This window comes from Microtus oregoni, unplaced genomic scaffold (genome assembly GCF_018167655.1).
Source record: "Microtus oregoni isolate MIOR12 unplaced genomic scaffold, Mior012 000070F_ref0000104, whole genome shotgun sequence".
Classification (NCBI taxonomy): domain Eukaryota; kingdom Metazoa; phylum Chordata; class Mammalia; order Rodentia; family Cricetidae; genus Microtus; species Microtus oregoni.
In genome coordinates, this window is record NW_024543977.1 from 3,659,007 (window position 1) to 3,678,188 (window position 19,182).

A 19,182-nucleotide genomic window follows, 5' to 3' on the forward strand; every position below is an offset into this window, starting at 1 on the left:
TCTTAATAAAATTGCCCTCAAGCTTACTCCCAAAACATGTACCTCAAAATACAGAAAGGATCAGGTTGGAAGAGTGTTTGCCTACCATATACATACACTCAGGAGGTAGAGACAGAAACATGAGACATTCAAGGCCTTGACTACTTAAGGAAAGAGACCAGCTTGAACTATGTAACACCCAGCCTCAACAAGCAAACAAAAACAAAACCTGAGCCCTTAGCCAATAACTCAGCAAAGGAGGATCTGGGGTATAGCTCAGTAGAAGAGTATGTATTTAGTGTGCCCTGAATCTGATCCCCAGCACCACAAGAGGGGCAAAATAAAGTTTGTAAACAGACAATTCTCCAAAGATAGGTAAGATAATGCACACTTGGTTAAGTACACTGTTCATCATGGCTCCCAGTTATGGCACCATGGGAATCAGAGTGTCCAGCATAAAAAGACCTCTATAAGTTTAATTAAAATATCCTTTTGCTTCTTGCATCTACATATTTCCACCAACAGGCCTTAAATATTGATATGTGATACACTGACTCTGTGACAGTGAGAGTAAGTCAACAACCGGCACCTAGGAGAGAGACACATCTCAAAAGGGAAAGAGACAGGAGATATGGATCTATCTCTGAGATCACACCTGGATCTTCCCAAAAGAAAATCCTTTGGTACAATTACCACAAACCATGCAAACATTCTAAATTTAACTGACTTGGCATGACCTGCTCAAGCCCTCAAAGACAGTTCTGACTATGATTTTCCTTAACCTCATACAACAGCCTCTTGGGAACAAGAAGATGCTCAAAGTCCTTGATTCTTTCATGAAAAAGATCTGTCAATACCTCCAGGTATCTGTTCTATCCCCATTCCTACATCTATCCTATCATTCCAAAGGACAAATGAATGCCACCTAACTGGTGGCACAGATAAAAAAGAACAGATTGTACTGCTTGCCTTCAGGTACACTCTCCAAAATAAGGAACTAATAACATGAACTGAAGTGAGAAGCCTACGGCTATCCAAGATGGCACACTAGAGAAACTGACATCATATGCTCTCCAACTGAAGCAGGCAGGGGGCAATTCTAAACAGCCCACTGTTTAAAAAAGCAACCCTAAAGGAATGTACAGCTGTAGAATACTTCCTGTGTAAAAATCAAGGATTAACAAGGAACATTGTGACTTGTAATTAGAGGTGGTCATAAGAGACCTTCAAGTGTTTAAGAAAGGCTATTCTTGAGGGAGTAGAGGAATCCCACAGGAAAACGACTAAGTTAATTAGGTATGTTCTGAGGCAGTTATTCAGAAACTGGAAATCATCCAATCAGATTTGCAATTTGTCCCTGGCTAGCTAAAGCAATACTGGTTGTCACCTTGGCCCTAGGAGCATTTGTGTCAGTTCAATTCAATAGCCTGGTTTGTTCTGGATGACAGAATAGCAATTCCTTCTGCAAGACAAGGCCATGTGTGCAAAATGTATCCTGCAATACCTAGATTCATGCCTTAAGCCAAGTGGAAAGTCAGTACAAGAACTCAGAGAAAGCCACCTGGCTCTCGAAGGCAGCACTCTGCATTTACTCAGCTATCTGGTTCTTAAATCCTGGGTAGTGTAAGTGAGTTTAGCATTTGGTTGGTAATAACCTCGATTATAATGTCTTTCTCCTTCTAAGTTAAACAGAACAGATCCGGTACTGGCCCCTATCAGAGTTATTAGTGACCAACAAATGTGCAATCATGAGAACTTTTACCAGAAATCAAGAAGTACAGCAAGCAGGGGCGAACCTTGGTAAAAGGTAATCTTATGTATACTTGGACCTGAGTGTTTCTATCTATCTTGTGAAGACAGGCATTGACTCTTTGCTCCATATTTTCTTCTTAGAGCACAGTTGTACTAGATACAGTCCTGGGGTCTACAAATAATGTATCCCTCTGGAGATCTGGGAAGGTTTTGCTTCTTGTATAGTGTATTAAAGATGTCATCTCAGGGCAAAGGTGTCAAGGTAAAAGCAGAGCTCACTTCACATTCCAATAGTCTGTATTCTCTAACATGTGTTCCCTAGAGATGACATTCTTGCAACACGTTGAACTACATCACTGAAGATGTGGTGTCAAGGCCAGTAAGATGGCTCAGCTGGTAACTGCATTTTGCTACCAAGCTGGATGACCTAAGTTTGATTCCTGAGACCCATATAGTGGACAGAAAGAGCTGATCTCCATGGTGAGATATGTGTACGTACACACACACACACACACACACACACACACGCACACACATTTTTTTTTAATTAAAAAATAAAAGAAGTTATTACAGGATGTCCTGATCCTATTCAGTCTTCCATGGAGCTGAGGGCACAAATGCTAACATTCTATTATTCTCATGAGTGAAGTCCTATGTCCTCTATCAACATCTATGAAACTGTAGGGAACTACCTTGTTTGTCTGCATGGAGGGCAAAATCTTAAGACACTTCACAGTTGTTTGTGGTTTTTGTTTGAACAGGATTTTGCAGGGAAGAGAAAAGGGCTGTAGAGATGGCTTGGTGGTTTAAGAATGCTTATTACTATCATTTTTGTTTTGTTTTGTTTTTTGTTTTTGAGATAAGGTTTTTCTGTAGCTTTGAAGCATGTCCTGGAACTAGCTCTTGTAGACCAGGCTGGCCTTGAACTCACAGAGATCTGCCTGCCTCTGCCTCCCGAGTGCTAGGATTAAAGGCATGCGCCACCACCACCCTGCTCGCTTATTGCTGTCTTACAGAGGGTCCAGGTTTGGTTCCAAACATCCACATCAAACAGCTCACAATAGCCTATTAACTCTAGCTCCAGAGAAGTTAACACCCTATTCTGGACTCTGGATACACACATGCCATTCACACAGAGAACATACATACAGATAAATGCAAATAAAATTAATCTTTTAAAGATGACTTTTGTGATGGAAAAGATTCATACCCTTTGATTCCCTCAGTAATTTTGAGAACTACCTAATATAAGTTATTGGTATTATAAGATGATGTAGAGTTGTATTCTTAGAATGCCTCTAAACTTTCTTTTATTTCTTTTGTTTCTTTTTTAGAGACAGGGTTTCTCTGTGTAGCCCTGGATGTACTAGAACTCTGTAGACAAGGCTAGTCTTGAACTCAAAGAGATCCACCTGCCTCTGCCTCCCGAGAGCTGGGATTAAATCATGCGCCCCACCTCCACCACCAGGCTGTAAACTTTCTTTTCTATGGTGGAGCAATAGAAACCATAGCCTCACACATGCAAGTTAAGTGTTCCAGCACTGAGCTACATCTCAGTTTCATCATTTCAGGAGATGCAGTGCAACTTAGCTAAGCACTAATTGTAGTTAAATTCTACCTGTCATGAAATTAAGGAATCTACAGCTCCTCAAAGGGGAAACAATGAAATCTTGTTTGGAAGTAGAAGAGATAGACACTACTTACTTTCACTTTTTCCTAACTTTCCTGAATATTTACTCCATCTCCTTCACAAGGGCACTTTACAATATTAATCTGAGATGTATTCTTTGTCAACTCTGCTTAGTAAACTCATCCACACTCAGACAAACTGCCATGTACATAAAGACACTTTCCTCTTGTTCCTCTGGTGATGCCTCAAAACAAATACACATACGTCTGCTTAAGTGTATTTTTGAAGACTCACTCTACTTCAGTTCTCTAGTAAGTTATATACAGCCTTTATTTCATATTTGTTTTTACATCTTGCCACATCTACCTTTAAATGTCAGAAACCTGCTCCCTTCCATTTCAGACCCTTCAACCCTAAGTTACTACATGTCCCTCACATCAACTCTCACATTAGTCTTCTAACTGGTCCAGACACGCAATCTGTACTTTCCCAATCTATTCTTTAAAACATAACCACATGAATTTTACCTACCTCCTGCCAAAAGAAGGCACCCAGAAAGAAAACAAGTTTCTTAGCCCCTAGAACATCCCACACAGTTCTGGTCTTCAAGGGAAAAGTAAGTTCAAGAAGGCTCACCTACCTTCCCTATGTGTCTACATGGTGCTTCTGAAAGTCAACTTTTGCTCACTCTCCTGCCTCTTACATACTGCACATGTATTGAATATATTAGTTTAAATCACTTGAAAATTTCTCCTATCCAGTATTCTGATTCACAAGAATCCAAATCATATTCTGTCAGAAATGTACATCCCACTAATAAGAGTTATCCCAATAGAAAGGGGCCTGGAACAATGAGATCCAGTGATTTAATACTAACACACCCCTCCCCCCCCCAAAAAAAGGGCATGAAGTCAGAAAACTCAGGTTTGAATACTGGCTCTTTCACTTAATTGTTATAAAATTTTATACAGTTTTTAACCCACTAAGATTCTATTTTGATAGGGCTGACAATTAAGCTAAGTAACAAAGTGACAGCATATGCAAGGTCTTTGATTTGGTATATAAAACATACATGTGTGCACACCCACCCATCCTGATTATTATATCAGAATCTATAATACTGCTTAATACAAAGTTCAGTCAAATTTTTTACAAATCTGGATCGATGCAGTGGCCCACTCCTTTAATCCCCTCAGGAGGCAGAGACAGGTAGACCACAAATAAAATACATCAAATATAAATCTCATTTATCAAACTAACCAGTTCTACATTCCCAGATTAAAATAAAAGCATTTCATGCTGGGCATGGTCTATACAGTGAAAAACTGTCTCATAAAAATAAACAAATAATAAAATTAAATAGAGCATTTCTCAGATGTAAGAACCTAGACACATCGTGCTATGTACTGTAAAATAATGGAAATCCTGTTCAAACTTCAGTTTTTCCACCAGCAACAGGATTATGAACAGCGGGTGGGGACTGCAGAGACGGCTCTGCAGAGAAGAGCACTGGCTGCTCTTCCGGGAGCCAGGCTTCATACCCAGCACCCACCTGGTGGTTTACAATCATCCGTAATTCTGGTTAGAACCTCTTCTGACCGTCACTGGCAATAGGCAAAAACATGGTACACAGATATATATATGCAGGCAAAACACCCATACACACAAAATTTTAATTAAAAAATAATAAATATTCTACCCAAAAAATGAGTGTTGTTAGAACACTCAGACATGCCGGGCAGTCACACGCCTTTAATCCCAGCACTCAGGAGGCAGAGAGAAACTGTTTGAAGCCAGCCTAGTAGACCTATAGAGCGAGTTCCAGGACAGCCAGAGCTACACAGAGAAACCCTGTGTCGAGAAAAAAAAGAACACACTGACATAAACCCCAAACCTCTCTTCTCCTATACACATTAACAGTACAGTGCTAAATTTTTGATGGGTGCGCAAACTGAATGTTTAAATGAAGGTAAATGTTTATTTATTTAAACATTTATTATTTCCTTATGGTGAAAACTTTAAAAATCATTTGTAACTCTCCTTTTTTTTATCTAGACTTTTGAAATAGACTATTATTGATATCCATAGTCGCTTTACTACTATTCAGTAACAAGTTAATTCACTAATTCATATTCTCCATCTCTCTACCTTCACACACACACACACACACACACACACACACACACACACACACACGGTGGGGGGGGGGTGGCTGTCTCATTATGCAGTCCAGGCCCTAAACTTGTCACCCCAGACTCCTGACCATAAGGCACGTGCCACCATGCCTGGCTGTCAATTTCTTTCTCTTTGTTATGTGTGTGAGTATGTGTGCAGGAACATGCCCAGCATGTGGGTACAGAGGAGGACATCAGCCACCCTGCTCTACTCTCCTCCTCCCCTGGACAGGGCTTCTTGCTGAATTCTGAGTCTGCTATTTGTACAGGTTAAGGTGGCCACCTAGCCAGCCCACACAGGCTTTTTATGTGGGTACTGGGATCTGAACATGAGTTCTGCCGCTTGTGTAAGTGCACATACCTACTGAGCCACACTAATTTAAAGCCAGCCTTTATTAAATTAATGTTAGAAATTAGGCAAAATAAATTGTGTGGTAAGTAAACGTTTTCAAAGAATGAATGAAATATCACCAAAGCAATTTTCTGGACAATCTGGAAGACTGGGTATACACACACTTGTATAGAAACAGTATGACTGGGAGCTCAAACTCATCCCTAGCTAGGTTATGAATGGGAGGCTAGCCTGGACTACGAGAGACAAAAAAATCCAAATACACAATTTATAAGCAAACTGGTAAATTTCACAAGTAAACAAAACTATCTTTTGATTACAACACACACACACAGCTGAGGTGAGCATGGTGGACCACAAAGCAAGGACTGTGTGAACCTCTGTGAAAGGAATTCAAGGCCAGGGATACACAGTGAGACTCTGTCTTTAAAACAACAGCAACAGAAACTGCTCTAGCATCCAAGAGAACAAGAGACAAGTTTACTCTGCAGCCAAGTATGAGAGACCATGGCCTGCAACACACTCAGGTTACCCTAATACATATATGAAAAGAACATATAATTCCCATATGGTAACATTTTCATGAAAGTTTTATGGTTACAGAACAAAAGAATGTAAGAAATGATAGCACTTCTCAAATACATTGATGGAAACATCAAGTAGGTTGGTTCTAGAAAGGTGGGGAATCTGATAGAGAATTATCTGTAACTTTCTTAGCCTTTGAGTTGGTGAAAGTTGGTGGTCTAACAGTACATTTGAAAAGAATTAACCTAGTAGTCACAAGAATGGTTGCTAGGTAAAACAGAGGAAGACAACGGCTAGCTGGTAATAACATAAGATAATCTGGCTCCAGATAAGCAACAACACTGAGGCTCTCCTCCTACTTAGCAAGTTCTAACCAGGCAATTGCCTTTGTAAATCTTTAACATAGGCATGGCTTTGATGTTTTTCTGGGAACTTCAATTCACAGTATCGTCTAAGATTTGATTGTATGGGCTAGAGAGATGGCCTGGCCTTCCCAAAGACCAAGTTCAGTTCCAAGAATTCACATCAGAGGAAATTACCTCTAACTCCAGCTCCACGTGATCAGAAACCCTCTTCTGTCTCTGAGGGAGCCCACACACATCTGCACATATATGCACAAATGTACATAATTTAAAAAATAGATCTTTTTAAAACAAAAAAAAACCAAATACTTGGTTATGTGAAATCACCACAAAGAAATATGTTGTTTTATATGTGTTCTCTTTCCTGTCCTTGTTACTTTGGTGGGTTAAAGAGCACAGATATGCTTCTTTAAAAAAAAACAAAAACAAAAACTTGTCCCGATGTTCAAACACAGAAAAGCAGGCAGGGAAGAGCTGTCTCATAGCAATACTACCTGATCTTTCCTTAACCTACACTGTATCTATCAGGAGGCCTACTGAACCTCAACTGCCTCTACAGAAAGGGTAACATGGCTTTCAACCAAAGACTCTTACATAGAAATAAAACCACAATATATATTTGCTGAAAACAACTAGGAAATGAAAATCTAAAGCCTTTTGCCCTGAATAGCAAACGGAGACGGGTAGGAAAAGTGTAAGAGTCCCAAGACAAGTACACAGAGAAGGCCTTCAGCAAAGAAAAAGACAACCTTTGTCTGTTCCTGCTATTTAAAACAGGCCAGACTCTGGAAATGGCCCAGTGCCCAAAATCCTGCTACGTAGCTCTGTTCAATATGCCTAAAACAAAGTTCCAATCAACTCCGAAATTAACTTGATTCGGAACGACCTATATATGCACACTACAAATTAAATTTCTTAAGAAAATATGAACTGAAAAATCAGACTCCATGGAAACAGATAATGAGAAAGACTTGAGTCAGAATTACTATGAAATAACTAGGCATGGTGGCTCATGCCTATAATAGCAACAATTGGGAGCAGAGGCAGGAGGGTCCCAAGTCCCCGGCCAAGACTTGAAAGTAGAAGAGAGGGTGAGGTGGCTTGGTAGGGAAGACTGTTTGTTAGGCAAAGCCTGACAACCTGACTTCGAGTAAGTGGAACCCATGTGTGCTGGCCAGTTTTATGTCAATTTGCCATAAGCTATAGGCATCTGAAAGCAGAGGACCTCAACTAAGAAAATACCTATAGGCAAGCTGTAGGGCATTTTCTTATTAGTGACTGATGGGGTAGGGTCCAGAACAATACAGGTGAGACCACCCCTGGATTGGTGGTCCTGGGTTCTAAAAGAAAATAGGCTGAGGAAGCCATGAGGAGCAAGCCAGTAAGCCGCAGTCATCCACCCACAGTGCCTGCATCAGCTCCTGCCTCCAGGTTCCTTCCCTGTTTGAGTTCCTGTCTTGACTTCCTTTAATAATGGACTATGATGTGGAAGTATAAGCCAAATAAACCCCCCCCCCGCCAGCTTGCTTTAGGACATGGTATTTCATCATTGCACTAGTAACCCCTAACCAAAACACCATGTAAAGATAGAAGGAGAAACCAACTCCCATCGTCCCCTACCTCCACATGCACACCATACCATGCCACCGTGCCACAATCACAATACATAAGTAAAAAAATAAAGTCGTCTAGAAAAATTGGTCATGAGAGAGGGTGGTGGGAAAAAAGAGGGAAGGGAGGTAGTTAGAAAATATTATCAACATATAATTCGTACATGTACAAAGTTTTTTTTAAATGAAAAGCTAGACGACCAGATGGCTCAGTAGATAGGCTTTGTCACCAAGCCTGACAATCTGAGTTCAATTCCTGGAACCCATGGGGTAAAACAATTCCAGTAAGTTCCTCTGCTCACACAAGTGCTGAGGTATGTGCATGCACACAGACATGAGTACAGGCACACACATGCAAACACAACACACAAGTTTTTTATTTTTAAAAAGAAAAATAAAAACAAGAATATCAACAATATAACAAGAAGGCTCTACGTAGGCATTTTAGTCTCTAATTCTTTTTTTTTCTTTTCGTTTCATTTTGTTTTGTTTTTCAAGACAGGATTTCTCTGTGTAACAGCCCTGGCTGTCCTGGAACTCGCTTTGTAGACCAGGCTGACCTCTAACTCACTGAGATTCATCTGCCTCTGCCTCCCAAGTGCTGGGATTAAAGGCGTGCACCATCACCACCCAGCTTAGTCTCTAATTCTTAAATATTGAGAAAAATGACTACCAGATTTCATAAGGAAAGGGGGACCTGAAACAAATCTAAAAAATAAACCACAAAAAATTAATAAGGAACAAAGAAATAAAAATTTAAAAAAACAAAACAAAAATTAATAAATAAAATAATTCTTTTGACCATTGAAACTTAAAAAGAAGAAAAAATATAATAGACATAACCAGAAAATAAAACTGAGGCAACTTTCCTGAGATGAGTCATAATTTAGAAATATTTAGAAAATAATTTTAAGAGAGGGTAACACAGAAGAAATAAAAAAATATATATCCAGAAATACAGTAGCCTCATCTCCAAACAGAAACAGGCCTCAAGTGGCAGCACAGTATCCTCTTAGAAAATCAACACATAATCAAGCCCTGTGAGACAGCTCTCTCCCTCCGCCCTCCCACCTACCGTGCACAAACATGTGACAATCACTAAATAAAATATTCAAAAGTTGTCTGAAAGAAGAAAAGGCAAATTAAAAACAAAACACTAAAACCACCCAGAAATGAGGGATTGCATCTGTAATCCTTGGGGATGCAAGGAGAATCTTGAGTTCTAGATCGACCTTAGCCCTGTCTTTAAAAAAAAAAAATCCCTAGACCCAGAGACTTCAGCTATCTATGATGATGACAGTGGTAGAACAGATGAGAAAAACGGTTGCCTTTAGAGTTTAAGGGGGTCTTTAGGGAACTCAGTAGATGGGTCCTTGTTTGCCACATGTAAGGCCTTAGGTTTAAAGTATAGTACTGTCCCTACCAAAAAAAAAAAAAAAGTCTAGGAAAAACAAGGATAATACAACAAGTAATTACAGGTTCCAAGGCCAACTGTGTCTTGTTAACAGGCCATTTATAATAGCACATAATCCTGTGTGAATTATCTAGCCTCTACAACTGTAATGAGATTGGGTGCTATTTGTTTGCTTTCGTGTTTGAGTTTTTGTGTTTTGAGACAGGGTCTTACAATGAAGCCTCAGATAGTGTGGAACTCAGAGATCTGCTTGTCTCTGTCTCCTGAGTGCTGGGAATAAAGGCTGTGCCACCACACTAGGCGTTTTAATGAGGCTGTTGTGAGGATAAATTAATTCATAGTTATTCCCATGCATTAAAAAAACAGGCATGAGAAAAAATAATGACATCTTGAATTTTGCAAGAGGCAGAGGCAGGCAAATCTCTGTGAGTTCGAGACCAGCCTGGTCTACAGAGCTAGTTCCAGGACAGGCTCCAAGGCCACAGAGAAACCCTGTCTCGAAAAAAAAAAAAAAAAAAAAAAAGAAAATGTATGGAGCTAGAAAACATTATTTTGAGGTAACCCAGACACAGAAAGACAATTATCACATGTACTCACTCATAGGTGGTTTTTAAACATAAAGCAAAGAAAACCAGCCTACAAACCACAATCCTAGAGAACGCAGACAACGAGGACACTAAGAGAAACTTACATAGATCTAATCTACATGGGAAGTAGAAAGTAGAAAAAGACAAGATCTCCTGAGTAAATTGGGAGCATGGGGACCTTGGGGGAAGAGTTGAAAGGAGGAGAGGAGGGGCAGGGAGGGGAGCAGAGAAAAATGTAGAGCTTAATAAATATCAACTTAAAAAAGATTTTAAAAAAACTGGCATGTAGCATGTATTATATATAAGCACTGGAGAAAGGAAGACCAAGGAAAGAAACAGAACAGATTTTGGACTTTTATTATAATCCCAAGCAATACTGACTGGCATTTCGCAACCTTCACAGAGTACACAATTTGGGGAGGGATATGTGAAATGAAGTCTAATGATAACAGCTATGTCTAACAGACACACACACACACACAATCCTTGCCCTGGAGCAGCAGAAGCAGGATCACTACAGTGAACTTCAGATCATCCTAGGCCACAGACCACATTCTAGGCCAGCCTGAGTATAGATTCTGCCTCAAAAAATAACAACACCACAGAAGGAAGCAGGGAAAGACAGCAGGAGTGAAGAAGGGAAGAAAGGAAAAGGAGGGTACAGTGAGGTACAAAAGGGGGAGAAAGGAAAGAGAAAGAGAAGAGAGGAGCTAGGAGGAAGAGGCAGGAGGGAGAGAAAAGGAAGGAAAAGGATCAAGAAGGAGGAAGCCTGGTGGAGGAGTAACAGGAAGGGAAGCCTACTAAGGCTTGCAGCACTCAAGTGGTCTGAGGAAGAAGCAGCACAGTCCTAGGGCAGTCTCAGCCACACAGTAAGAACAATCTCAACACCAAGGGCTGGAGTTGCAGCTCAGTGATAGAGCACTTAGCCTGGAAAGTCTAAAGGCCAATTCCAACACTACCACAGTTTACAAAAAAGACACACAGAGTGACAGAACACGGTCCAAGAATGGAGTCCTGTAAGCTTTCTTGTGAGAAAACTCCAAGGAACCAGGACAAGGAACTTGTGATCTCAGTTTCTTCAAAAACATGTAATGGGATTTGGGTTATACTTTCTTGCCCCTGCCAGGTGTCACAGATAGAGTGACTACCTCAGATTACTCATGACAACTGGCTGTCACTTGTTCATATGCCGCTATGGAAAAACACCTTCTGCCATGTGCAGTTCGCTGCCCACATGCAGCCTGCATTTGTGCTTGGACACTTTACTCATATGACTCTCTTTACTCTCAGAGTATAAACTGTCTGATGCTCTGAATAAAGTTGGCTATTGATATGAGGCTTTAGCCCATATCATTTATTGGCTCCATTTTCCCAGGTCTTGAACTTGACTCCCAAGTAGCTGGGATCACAGGCCTGTGCCACCATGCTTAGCCTATGGCAAATCTTTTTTTTTTAATATTTATTTATTTATTATGTATACAATATTCTGTTGTGTGTATGCCTGCATGCCAGAAGAGGGTACCAGACTTCATTACAGATGGTTGTGAGCCACCATGTGGTTGCTGGGGATTGAACTCAGGCCCTTTGGAAGAGCAGGCAGTGCTCTTAACCTCTGAGCCATCTCTCCAGCCCCCTATGGCAAATCTTTAAAAGAGAAAACAGTTACAACCAAAAAACTGAAAGATATATTCTGTCCATATGTAATATATTAACATTAAAAAACACCTATAGTCACCTGGCAGTGGTGGCACATGCCTTTAATCCCAGCCATCTGGGAGGCAGGGACAGGTGGATCTCTGTGAGTTTGAGGCCAGCCTGGTCTACCGAGTGAGTTGCAGGACAGGCTCCAAAGCTACACAGAGAAACACTGTCTCGAAGAAAAAACAAAACAAACACCTATAGGCTTAATTCTCAGCACCCACATGGTAGCTCACAATTCTCTGTAACACCAGTTCCAAGGGATCTTTACAAACACAAATGTGCACATGGAATTAAAAGAATTTACAAGTAAACAGTAGAAGGGGAAGAAAAGTAGCAGCAGAAGCTACAGCCAGCCTGGATGTCATGAAACCTGGTCTCAAAAAGGTGGGAGGGAAGGGGGTTGAGAGGACAGACGGGAAGGACAGGGGAAGAGGAAGCAATGCTGCAGACAATCTGGGTGTTTTCAAAGAAGAAAATAACACTTTATTAGAGTTTTGGTGGTTTGTTTTTTACATTTGTTGCCCTTGGGTTTTTTGTTTGGTCTTTTTTTTTTCTTTTTTTGATTTTTCAAGACAGGTTTCTCTGTGTAGCTCTGGAATCTGTCCTGGCACTTGCTCTGTAGACTAGGCCAGGCTCGAACTCAGAGATCCTCCTCCACCACCACCACAACCATCACCCCGCTTTGCTTTTTCTTCTTTGAGACAAAGTCTTGAATAGCTCAGGCTGTTTTTCATCTTGTTGTGGTCAAGGATGACCTCTAACTCCAAATCCTCCTCCTTCCATTTCCCCAGTGTTCACAGGTCTATACTAACTTGTCTGATCTATGCAGCCATGGGGAATCAAACCAAGTGGACTAAACCCCAGTTATGAAACTATCAACTGTGAAAAGTCATCCTTTAAAATAGCAACTGCATCTGGGGCCAGAGAGGTGGCTTAGGAACAAGTACACCGCCTGCTCTTCCAGAGGACCAGGTTTCAATTCCCAGAACCTACAGAGTGGTTCACAACTGCTTGTAACTCCAGTTCCAAAGGCCTTTTCTGGTTGGCACTCGGCACACAGACATATACATGCAGGTTCAGCACCCATAACATTAAAAGAAAACTAGTCCATCAAGTGACTTCTACTAAATGTTTGTGTGACCTTTAGGTCCTGCTGATAATCACACTATTCTCATTTCAATGACAATTATCAATTTGTAGTATATCTTTCTGCCTGAATCAGTTTTGGTAAGAACTTTTCATCTAGCTTGGCAATGGTGCAGGCCTATAATCCCAGCACTGGAGAAGGTAAAGCAAAACCATGGCAAGTCTGGGGCCAGCCAGAATCATATACCAGAACCCTACTTTTAAAAAATCCATAATTGTTGACAAAAAGTGAGGGCCCTAAAGATAGTAAAACTAATTTGTTGGGGTTGCCCTCACAAAGTTGGATGTCTTAGAAATCCAGCAGCTGGTCTTTTAGGACCACCATATCTCTACAGCTGGCTTCTTGTCTTACAGATGGCCATTTCCTCTTTATGTTCTATCTTTACGGTCTTGCCTCTGTGCATGCTTATGTCCTAATCTCCTTATTTAAAGAAATCAACCCTAGCATTCAGGACGTTGCAACAGGAGGGTCACCCTGAGTTTAAGACTAATTTAAAACACACAGTGAAATCCAGGCCAGCTAGGGAGAGTCCGTCATAAAACAAAAGAATAATACCAGTCATAAAGATCCCAATGGATAGTTCTAAACTCATGGTCACATAGACAAGTTCTTTTAAAAAACAGAGGACTACAGAACAAAAAAAGTATGAATGTGGAAAGGAGACCTGTGAGGTCCACGGCAGCTTGACATGAGTGGAAGGAGATGAGAAGATGGGAGGTGAGAGTAAACAAAATGTACTACAAACATGTATGAAGCTGCCAAACAAATTTAATCAGTATTTCAAACTCACACACACACACACACACACACACACATGCATGCACACTGTGGGATATGCTCTTGTTTACTGTAAAGATTTGTCATTCGTATTAAAACGCTGATTCCAGTAGCCAGGCAGGAAGTATAGGCAGGGTGAACAGACTAGAATTCTGGGAAGAGAAAAGGCAGAGACACAGTCACCATCCAGAAGCAGGGGAATCAAGATGAGAATGCCTCACCGATGAAAGGTACCAAGCCATGTGGCTAAACATAAATAAAAATTATGGGTTAATTTAAGTTGTAAAAGCCAGTTAACAATAAGCCTGAGCTAATAGGCCAAACAGTTTATAATTAATATAAGTCTCTGTGTGTTTCTTTGGGACTGAATAAAACAGAAACTTCCATCTACACACACACTCACACTCATACACACACGTGTGCACCCATAACTTCCAAGTGAAAAGTCTAGGGTCAAACGGAAAACTACTCATATAAAAACCAGAATTACAATAATGACACCAAAGCCAAAGATACTACAAAACATAACCAATAATTCTCAAGACCATAAAGTAATTCCCGCAACATTCTATCAAATTAAATCTAACAATGTATAGAATTGGAAATTCTATACATTGTTAGATTTAATTGGAAATTCTATACATCAGTTAGCAGGAATTTAATCCCAGTAAAGACTGCTAACATTTAAAATAATGCAAAACCAAAGTAATTCATTTTATGAGGAGATAAAACAACCTTGTTCCTTTCTACAAATGCATAAAAAGTAACAAAACCTATAATCTTGTTCCTTATAAGATCTCTCACAGACTAGACAGTAAACACTAAAAACAATTTGATAATTTCTTATAAACAGACATCTACCATGTAAAATATTCATTCCACACACATATCTTCTTTAAAGGAACAAAAGCATGACCAATGAGAACATACATGAAGGCACTTGCTACCAAGCCTGTCAATCTGAGCACACTCCAGGACCCACATACTGAAAGGGAGCTAAGTCACCTCTAACTCTAAACAAATTATGCTGAGACACATATGCACCCACACACACAAAAATAAATAAAAATATAATTTCTAAAAATTGAAAATCATTTGACTATAGAAGATCTATATATAAATGTTTATAGAAGTTTAATGTGCAGTTGGCAAAATATAAACACAACCTATATTTCCAACAACAGATACACAAACAGATAACAGATAAATAGAAATTGCTCAACAAGCCAGGCAGTGGTAGTGCACATCTTTAATCCCAGCACTTGGAAGGCAGAGACAGGCAGATCTCTGTGAGTTTGAGACTAGTGTGGTCTACAGGCTCCAAAGCTACAGAGAAACCCTGTTTTGAAAAACCAAAAAAAAAAAAAAGAGAGAGAGAGAGAGAGAGAAAGAAAAAAAGAAAGGGAGGGAGGGAAGGAGAGAAGGAGATGGGAAAGGGGAAGGGAGAAAAGGAGAGGGAGGGGAGGGGAGAAAGGGGAGGGAAATCAAATGAAACTGCTCAACAATAAAAGCAGACTCTTATTATGGGAACAGTATGGGTAAATTTCAAAGTAAGTGTGCTATGTAAAAAGGGCTAAATCAAGATGAAAATGGTAGGGGATAGGTACATGAATGCATTCACACAAATTTCTAGAAAATATGAACTATTCTATAATGACAAAAAACCTGAGAACAAGGGATGGGATGGAGGCAAAGTTTACAAAAGTACATGTTCCTTTCTTTATGCTGATGACCTCTTGAGAATATGTAAAAATTGACAAGATGCTATTATAAGCTTTAATTAAATGTAATTTAGTTTACCTCAACAAAAGTCAACAGGCTGGCATGGTGGGATATAACTATAATCCCAGCTACTCAGGAGGCTAAAGTAGGGTGAGGAAGAAAATTTAAGGCCAGCCTGGGCAGCTTACCATAACAAAAAAAAAAAAAAAAAAGGGTGTGCAGATCAGTAATAGAATGCATGACTAGAATACACAAAGCCCTAGATTCTAGTCCTAGTCAAAACAACAAAACACCTTATATGTTCAGTTTTGTGTTGTTTTTCTACAAATGTAAAAAGAAGACTTACAAAAAATAAAGCAAGAATAGTGGTACATACCTATGAACCCAGCATTCAAAAGGCTATGGTTGTATAAAAGGAAAACTTTAAAAAAACAAAAACAGTAAAAGCAAACATGGTGGTTCATATCTATGAACCCAGCATTTAAAAGGCTAAGGCTGGAGACAGGAGAGAAGGCTCAGCCATTAAGAGCACTGGATCATCTTACAGAGAACCTAGGTTTGATTCCCAGGAAGCATATGACAGCTCATGACCACATATAACTTCAGTCCTAGGGGATCTGATGGCCTCTTTTAGCTTCTGTGGGCACCAGGCACCCACATGGTACACAGACATATTTGTAAGCCACTATCATACATTAAAAAAAAATAATAATGACTTTTTTTAAAAGAGGTTAAGGCAGCTGCACCTTAGTTCAGGGACCACCAGGGCTACAGTGAGACTATTTCAAAACTTAAAGCTTACTCAACTCAAAACAAAGCTAAGAGTGACCATGCCTACAATCAATCAGTAAAATACTAGGTAAGGTCATCTATACCATTGTTACATTACATTTGTCTGAGACTGCATATTACCTGAGGTCTACTAGGATTTTACATCAGTGTCCAAGAACAGTATATTACTTATCTGTTTCATGGCAGTGGCTGTGTGAACATACCTATTATTGTTTGTACTGCCCATCGCACTTTTATGCTGTATAATACCTAATAATGATAATAAATTCTTACTGGTCTATAGATTACAGTACTTGTTACCACTGTATTAAAAAACATTGCTACTATGTTTTTTTTCTTTTTAGGAGTAATTTTTTAGATGATATCTTTTTTATCTAAAGTGTTCTGGTGCTTTGCTGCATGTATGTCTGTTGTGAGAGTATCAAATCCTTCATAACTGGAGTTACGGACACTTTTGAGCTGCCATATGGGTGATGGGAATTGAATCCAGGTCCTCTAGAAAAACAACCAGTGTTCTTAATTGCTGATCCATCTCTCCAGCCCTAACACTATTTTTTAAATTATTTTTTTTGTTTTTCAAGACAGCGTTTTAATTATTTTAAAAACATTTTTCTACACCAGCAACAGCCTTGTGAATCATGCATTTTCCACTCTTAACAACATCAACTGTCCACAGGGAACAGTAGGTAGACTTACATACCATGAAGATTGATGTAGGTGGTCTCTAAAATGTTCACACCACAGCAAAGTCTCCTAGCAACACATTTCTTAGCAGGTATGTACCCTTATAATTAAGACGTGTGCTACCATTTGACTAACTATAAACCTAAGACTTTACAAGCTGATACCTGTGAGATATGATTGATGGAAGACTCCATCCTCCGAAGCTGAGATGCCTGGATATCCAGCAACTGGAGTACATTGTTGGCCAATGCATTTATTTGATAAGCAACACTAGCTAGAGATTGGGTTGTATATGCTTTGGTCTCTTCTAGAGCTTTTCTCTTGTCTGTAGCCTGAAATTAGAACGAAAATAAGCAATAGTTAGTTGACATTCATTAAACACACATTTTTTTTTTTTTTTTTTTTGGTTTTTCAAGACAGGGTTTCTCTGTGGTTTTGGAGCCTGTCCTGGAACTAGCTCTTGTAGACCAGGGTGGTCTCGAACTCACAGAGATCCGCCTGCCTCTGCCTCCCGAGTGCTGGGATTAAAGGCGTGCGCCACAAATACAGAGCTATTTTCCTCCATTTAAAAAGCCCAAATCAGAAATACCAAACTAGTCAAATGGCATGCTTGCGCTCTCTCTCTCTCTCTCTCTCTCTCTCTCTCTCTCTCTCTCTCATTTATTTACAGATTTTGAAAAAAAAATAATAAACTTTAAATGGAAAAAAAACAAAAACAAAAAACCCAGGATAAAAAAACAAAAAATCCTGTAAAATAAAAGAACTGCTGGAAGTCTCACCACCCCTGCTCTCAAGCCCTACTTCAAAGCTGTAATAACAAAGCCAGCATAGTACTGGCATGAAAACAGACAAGTGGATCAAGAGAACCAAACAGAAGACCAAGACATAAATCCACACACCTAGGAACACCTGATTTTTGACAAAAAAAAAAAAAGACAAAAATACACAACAGAGGAACAAAAAAAGCAACTTTAACAAATGGTGCTGGCATAACTGAATGTCCACATGTAGAAAAATGCAAACAGATCCATATCTATCATCTGCACAAAACTCAAGTCCAAGTAGATCAAAGACCTCAACAGAAATCCAGTTACACTGAACCAAATAGAAGAGAAAGTAGGAAGTAGCCTTGAACACATTAACATAGGAGACAACTTCCTAACCAGTAGCACAAACACCAAGATTAATAAATGGGAATTCCTGAAACTGAAAAGCTTCTGTAAGGCAAAGAACATAGTCAATAAGACAAAACAGCAACCTACATAGTGGGAAAAGATCTTTAGCAACCCCACATCCGATAGAGGGCTGATCTCCAAAATATATAAAGAACTCAAAAAAACTAGACATCCAAAAACCAAATAATCCAATTTAATAACAAGGTACAGACCTAAACAGAGAATTCTCAACAGAAGAATTTCAAATGGCAGAGAAACACTTAAAGAGAAACATTTATCATCCTTAGCCATCATGGAAATGTAAATCAAAACAATTCTAATTTGAATGACTAAGATCAAAAACACTAAGGACAGCCTATGTTGGAGAGGATGTAGAGCAAGTGGAACACTCCTCCATTGCTGGTGGGAATGCAAACCTGTACAGCCATTTTGGAAATGGTGGTTTCTCAGATAATTAGAAACCTATCAACCCAAGACCCAGCTAAACTATTCTTGGACATATATCAAAAGGGCACTTTTATATCACCCATAACACATGGACACTTGTTCAGCTATGTTCACAGCAGCTTTAGTTGTCATAGCCAAAACCTGGAAAAATCTAGATGCTTCTCAATCGAAGAGTGGACAAAGAAAATGTGATATATACACAATGAAATATTGCTCAGCTGTTAAAAAAAAATGACATCTTGAAATTTGAAGGCAAATGGGTGGAACTAGAAAAAAAAATCCTGTGTGAGGTAACCCTGACCCAGAAAGACAAACATGGCATATACTCACTCATAAGTGGATATCAGCTGTG

General features: G+C 39.6%; 1 protein-coding gene across 10 annotated transcripts in view; it reads right to left on the reverse strand.

Moving 5' to 3' along the window:
- The window catches only part of Abi1 (abl interactor 1), an 88,130-nt gene that overhangs the window by 36,318 nt on the left and 32,630 nt on the right, over positions 1-19,182 (reverse strand). For all 10 annotated transcript variants that reach the window (XM_041641560.1, XM_041641559.1, XM_041641558.1 and 7 more), the window contains exon 2: positions 17,373-17,540. In XM_041641560.1, coding sequence (XP_041497494.1) covers positions 17,373-17,540 — 168 coding nt within the window. The remainder of the gene's footprint in view (positions 1-17,372; positions 17,541-19,182) is intronic.